This window comes from Agelaius phoeniceus, chromosome 7 (genome assembly GCF_051311805.1).
Source record: "Agelaius phoeniceus isolate bAgePho1 chromosome 7, bAgePho1.hap1, whole genome shotgun sequence".
NCBI lineage: Eukaryota > Metazoa > Chordata > Aves > Passeriformes > Icteridae > Agelaius > Agelaius phoeniceus.
This window is the reverse complement of record NC_135271.1, coordinates 26,670,192-26,676,349: the sequence shown is the minus strand read 5'-3', so window position 1 is coordinate 26,676,349 and position 6,158 is coordinate 26,670,192. Positions and strand designations below refer to the sequence as shown.

General features: G+C 41.1%; 1 protein-coding gene across 9 annotated transcripts in view; it reads right to left on the bottom strand.

The window, feature by feature from the left end:
• Positions 1-2,115: 2,115 nt before the first annotated feature.
• The window catches only part of PIKFYVE (phosphoinositide kinase, FYVE-type zinc finger containing), a 63,779-nt gene continuing 59,736 nt past the window's right edge, over positions 2,116-6,158 (bottom strand). For all 9 annotated transcript variants that reach the window (XM_077181340.1, XM_077181342.1, XM_077181343.1 and 6 more), the window contains one exon: positions 2,116-5,603. In XM_077181340.1, the coding sequence (XP_077037455.1) occupies positions 5,488-5,603 (116 nt within the window). In that variant the 3' untranslated portion in view covers positions 2,116-5,487. The remainder of the gene's footprint in view (positions 5,604-6,158) is intronic.

Genomic DNA, 6,158 nt, shown 5'->3' with positions numbered 1-6,158 from the left:
GTGGGGGAAAATAATCTTCCAAATTAGATGACGGAGGATTTTCCACATTTCATGGATTTTTTTATAAAAAGACTTAAAGTGTTCTATTATTTAAAGTTTTCAACAGGAACACACAAGAACTTACTCCATTTACTGAAACTTGGCAGCTGAAAACAGTGATATTCCAATCCCCAATACTTTCAACCTTGGTTTTCTCTCTCTGCTAGAACTCAGTACTAATTTTATATCCCCAGATATGTAAAGCCGCAACAATTTTGATAATAAACACCTAAAGGTAAATTATCAACAGGATACTAAGTACTTATCCCTAACACTGAACAGACTCCTTTTACTGCCAACTTTCTAGGATTTAATAGACTTCTCTAGCTGCCAACAGATAGTAATTACAGTTAGTTGAGAAAAGAAGAAAGTTTCCCAAATTAATGTATATGACAGCTGTGTTCTGCAGAGTGTTTCTTGACTAAGACCACAGAAGCCATATTGGTTAAAATTTGGAGTGTAATTCTGCAGAAGCCAATACTTCCTGTAAGAAAATTACTACTTTACTTAAATGTCATATTATCAAGAAAACATTCAAGAGCTGAATTAAGTAGGGGTTGGGTTGTTATAAAAACACATTAATTCTAGTTAATTCTTACTGTACAACTGAGCTGACATGGAAAATACAGCCTGAAGATGTTCTGCTTTTTAGGGCTTAATAGACAAAAAGCAGAATATTGGTTTTCCATAAAGCAGTTCAAATTAACACGAAGAAGATATAATTTCTGCATGTTATAGGCTGCTATGGAGTCACATAAAGTTCCCGTATTCTTTTCCTACCTTAACAGACACATTAGGAAGAATACAATTCAGTCAGAATAAATTACGGATCAACTAGAAATTCATATAGCTGATGTGATTTGTTTCCAGAAAACAGTTTCTCCCTATGATATGTATTTTAAATAATACTTATAATCCTACTAGAAAAAGAAAATAATTTCTTTCTCTTGTTACATGTGTATGTGTACATTAAGCAATCCCAGTTGTGCTCTTGTAGATACGTAACTCTTTCACCTGGCAGGTAGTTTATTTTAGTTAGGACACAAGATCTCAGCTAGTCCAGTAACAGCCCATACCCAGGATACTTCATTTTTTCGTACCCAGGGTGTTGTTTTATTTTTGATGAAGTTATAGCAGAAAAATATCCTATGTAAGCAATGGAGAATAGTTACTATATTCCCACCCTGTCTTTTCAACTGTAGTTCAGTGCTCTTTTTGTGTTCACTTACTTTATTATCCTACCTTTGGTCATGAATCATTACTTCTTGAACTAAAGCTGCATTTGTGCTCCTCAACTTCATGCCAGAAGCTCCTCAAGTCCCACCACTCATCTTTACACCCACAGAAGGCAGCACTACCTCTGGATTGAGTATCCCACCTTTTCCTTGCTCATAGCCCCATGGGGGGACAGGTTCTGATGCAGTTTCATACTGCAGCAGATGAAAAAACTCACTCACCTGGCAAAAAATGGTGATTGCACATATAACAGGTAAAATCCTCAAGTTTTAGATAGAGTTTTATATTATAGGAATGAACAAGTCCCCTTCCCAGAACTAATCACAAATTATTTTAAGCCTTAGCAAAGAGGTTAATATATACCAGGTTAATGTTAATATATACCAGGTTAATGTGAAACAATCAAGAGAATACATTTCTTTTCAGACCTTCTTGGATTTTTTTCTTTATCTAGTCCACTTAAAAAAAGATTATGGAAATACCTGGAATGTGTTCTACATCGTGGCAGAACTGGGCAAAGGCACACCACCACCTGCTGGACAAAACTGGATCCCTGTCTCACACACCATTGTGGTGAACAGCAGCTGCAGGGAAGACAGAACTGTGTAAAAGGTTATTTGTACATTCTACCGCCACTGCCCTGGGGAGCTGCCCAGAGGTGCTGCTGCATCACAGGAGACAAGCTGTGAGGTACAGAGACAGGACAGGCATTTTACACTGCACACAAAGCTGGCACTCTCCAGCACAGCAGTCCCTGCACAGTGAGCAGTGGCCTTGCCTCTGATCAAGAAAATGGGGTGCAATGAAACCCAACTGCTCCACACATGGAACAGACTCAAGTATACTTTAGTCACTTTATTTGTATCTATATACATTACATTTTGATTATCCAAGTAGCCAAGGCAATTATTCTCAAATAGTTTAGTACATCAATTTTATAAAATACAGCTGAACCAAGTTAGAATAGAAATGCATACAATATAGTACATTAAGTGCTTTGAAGAATGACTAGTCTGGCCACCAGCTAGTGAGCAATTCATTTGGTTTTGGTCATTCTCACAGAGGAGACTCCACAGGTAACTCCCCTGAGCCCACTAGAACTGCTCTACCAGCAAGAGTCCCTCATGTGCTTTTTGGGGACAGAATGCATCCCTGGGCTGCTAGAAGGCGTTCTGCTGTCCACATGCTGACTCAGTCATTGCTTCTGACTTGGACAAGATTTAGACATTTGTCTCAAGGCCTCAGATCAAAACAACAGAAGAGTCAGTGTAGCTCTGAAGAAATTCAGTCTTCATATTTGCAACTGGGATTTACTTACGCATATGCAAAACCTGTGTTATAAACAAAGAAATAAGCTCTGACCAAAGGGTTCATCCTTAGGAATTCTACAGGGACACAGACTGAACACAGCCTCCCAAGCAGCTCTCAAAGATTTGTTCTGCATTAAGTATTGCTCTCCTTCTGAGAAAATTAAGCTTAGTAGTAATTGAAATGTCAGGACAACTATCATACTGAAAATGGAACATTTGAGGAGACCCATCCAGCTGCAGGGATTTGGACTAGAAATGCTTACAGCTTTATACCACAGGACATCCAAGATGACCCAACTCCAGCTGATACTGCAGCTACTGTGATACTCATGACCAGTAGTTTATACTCCAGTCTAATCAGGACTAGTCTATCAGCCACATCCTGGCCAAAAATTAACTGTTGATACCAGCTCAAGATCATTCCTAAAAATCTCTCCAACTGCTGTAACTTCAGCCCAAGAAGGTGGGCCATGACCATTCATGTCTCTGGCTTTGTTCACAGGCTGCAGAACAGTGGAAGATTCTCTCTCCCTTCTACAGTGCTGAGGGCCTCGTGCTGTCACGTTCAGAGGAGTAGCAGCCACTGTCAGATGATGAAGCTGCTTACAGCCATCTGCTCAGGACTCTGGCAGACAAGCAGCACAGAGCAGCCACATATCCCAGGAAAAGATGAGGGTTACTGGTGACAGAACAGACTGGGCTAGCACACCACATCAGCCTAGAGCAGGTGCCATGCCCACGCTCATGCTCCATCCACCAATCCACATACTGACCAAGGTGGAAGACAACATAATTAGCTGCTGTTGGGTCACCTTAGCTGGCCAGGACAGTCAAGTTTTGTCTGTAAACTTTAAGGGAAGGAGGAGAACACATGTAAACTTTAACTGAGACTGGAACATAGGCTGCATGGCAGGTTCTTTCACATTGATGAACCAAGACAGTAGGTAGAGGCCACAGAAGTGGGAGTAGCCCGGAGCTGATGGACTGGTTGCCCTCATTAGACAAGGCCACACACACAACCAGGCAAACTGGGAGAACATTTCAACAAAAGAGGCAAGATGCATCCCAGAGGTGATCAGCTGTGCCTGATGTGCTGTGTTGGACTGAAGCAAGGAGTACTGTGTTCTCTTTCCACAGCACATATCACTGCAGCCTTCAACAGTGCACCCCCAGAAACAATTCTCACATTGCACTGAGGAAATCAGTACACTTGCTTTTCTGCTGCTTCAAGGCCAGCATCTTTGCTCATCCTCTAGTACAGTGTTGCAATAGGATGGGGAAGGCTCCTTCCAACACAAATTACTGTTGCATCCTGGCAGCTCAGACAAGAGCTGCACTGGTTGGTTTTGGAGCAAATAGCTCAATTCTCACTGCTGGCCTTTTCCTTTCTCAGTGCTGCCTACTGCTGGTCACTCCTAAACAGCCACCACCATCTGCTGCAGAAAAAAATACTGAACACAGGAGAACTGAACAAAATGCACGTTTCAATCCATAGTTACACTGATGAGGGCATTATGAGGCAACTGGTTAGAATGAGCAAGTGATCACTAAGAGCTATCCTGTCCCAGATTCCATGTTCATTTGATGTTCTTCCATCAGAGACTGGAAGTCAAAGGACAGTATTCTTGCCTTTCAAACTCATTAAAACTCCTGTTATTTACTGGCCTGTATTATAATGAAACAAAAAAGTAAACTCATCACCTCAAAAATGAGTAAAGTTTTTTTTTAAATGGAAAGAAATGCTTATTGTAATGATACAGAGACTCACAGATCTCTGCACATCTTATGCATCATACAAGATACCTGTTAGTTCAGGTTTTCCTTTTTACAGAAAACAACAACTACATTCATCTCCGTGACCAAAAAAAAATCATGACATGAATGCAAGAAAAACATTCTCCTGGCAAAATTTCACCATGAGGTAATTGCATTGCTTGAAACTAAAGGGAAACTGAAATGGATTTGAAGTGATCTGCCAGGAATGATAGTTGCATTAAGAAGAAAGTTGCAGTATTCACTTTGTCTAGCAACTCACTACCTTTACTAAGGAAAGGGTTAATCTGCTTCATAACTATAATCAATCAAGTCTTGTTAAATTAAAGGGTATGTTAGTTACCTGTTTCCAGGAATTTGAGCAACATTCAGATCAAAGTACTGTTTAGAAGTGAAGGGATATGTTTTGAGTTTGCAGTATACTGATGACTGACAATCCATTTTTATGGGATTCAGCTAAAGTGCAATTATGACAGATAAACCAGAGCTGTACTGCAGTAACATAACTTAAAAGATGGAGTCATAGGGCATTATAGATGTGTAGCTGCCTTAAAAAAAATACGGTTTACAGAACCTAGTAAGAATTAAAACTATGGAGCATAAACAGCATAAGTTATTAATGGATCCTAAACAGGTCAATTACAGACCTTGTAACAATAGCAGAACTCATTAATTAACTTCATTCTTCTCTCCCCCATCCACATTTGGGGAGTTTATTTCACATTTTCAGTACCAAGTATCCACTACAGAAACATGAGCTGTATGTATTCAACACCATTTTGGCAGTGCAAGACTTCCAGAGATCGTGTACTTCTTCACCATCAGGATCTGGATAGAATGCCAGTCCAGTACTTAGAAGGAGATAGCATCACCTTCCCTACTGACAGCAGGGATATCACTTATCAGTGCTGTTCAGTGGTACCTTACAGTTTAGATCCTTACTGAGGCAGGTTTGCTTGTTATCCTCCAAGAGGGGATTAAAGTGCAAGCGGATTTCATACTCTGCAACATGATGCCCATGGTCAGTGTAGACATGGAACTGCAATCCTCTTGCTGCTGGACAGACTGCTGGAAGAGAGTGGCCTATAATGTCATTGTCCTCTTGTGCTTTCCCAATATGGGCTTTAGGTCAGCAATTCAGGCCCAGTCCTGTCCAATGGTCTGGCACCATCAGGAAATACTTGTCCATAGCTTCACAAAACCTGGTCCGGTACAGCTCTGGAGAGACCACAGTGGGCATCTTACCTAATGTGTAAGAGCCAAGAGCAGTTAGAAATGGGCTAAAGATACTGCAGAACAGACAGATGTCACATGAGATTACACCTTATAAAGTTCAACAACAAACAAGCATAAGGTTTTGCACCTGGGAAAACATAATGCAGGAGCACAGACTGGGATCTCCCTGGGGAGCAGCTCTGTCAAAGAGACCTTAGGATCCTGGTGGACAAGCAGCTCAGTGGGAGTGAACAGTGCTGCTGCAGCAAAGAAAGCCAGCAGGAAGGACATCACCAGCAGAGAGACAGAAGGACAGAAGTCATTATCCCACCAGTATCCCAGCATTATCTTCCACCTGGAAGGTGCTACTTCCAGGCCATACCTGGAATACTGGACTCAGTTTTGGTCCTTGCTATATTAAAAAAAAAAAAAAGTAAGAAAAAAGATGTGGACAGGCTGAAGAGGGTCCAGAGAAGGGTCACAGAGATGATCCAAGGACTGGGAAGCCTGCCATATGAGGAAATGCTGAGAGAACTGGGTTTGTTCAGCCTTGGAAAAAAGGCTGCTTAGAGGAGACCATATCAT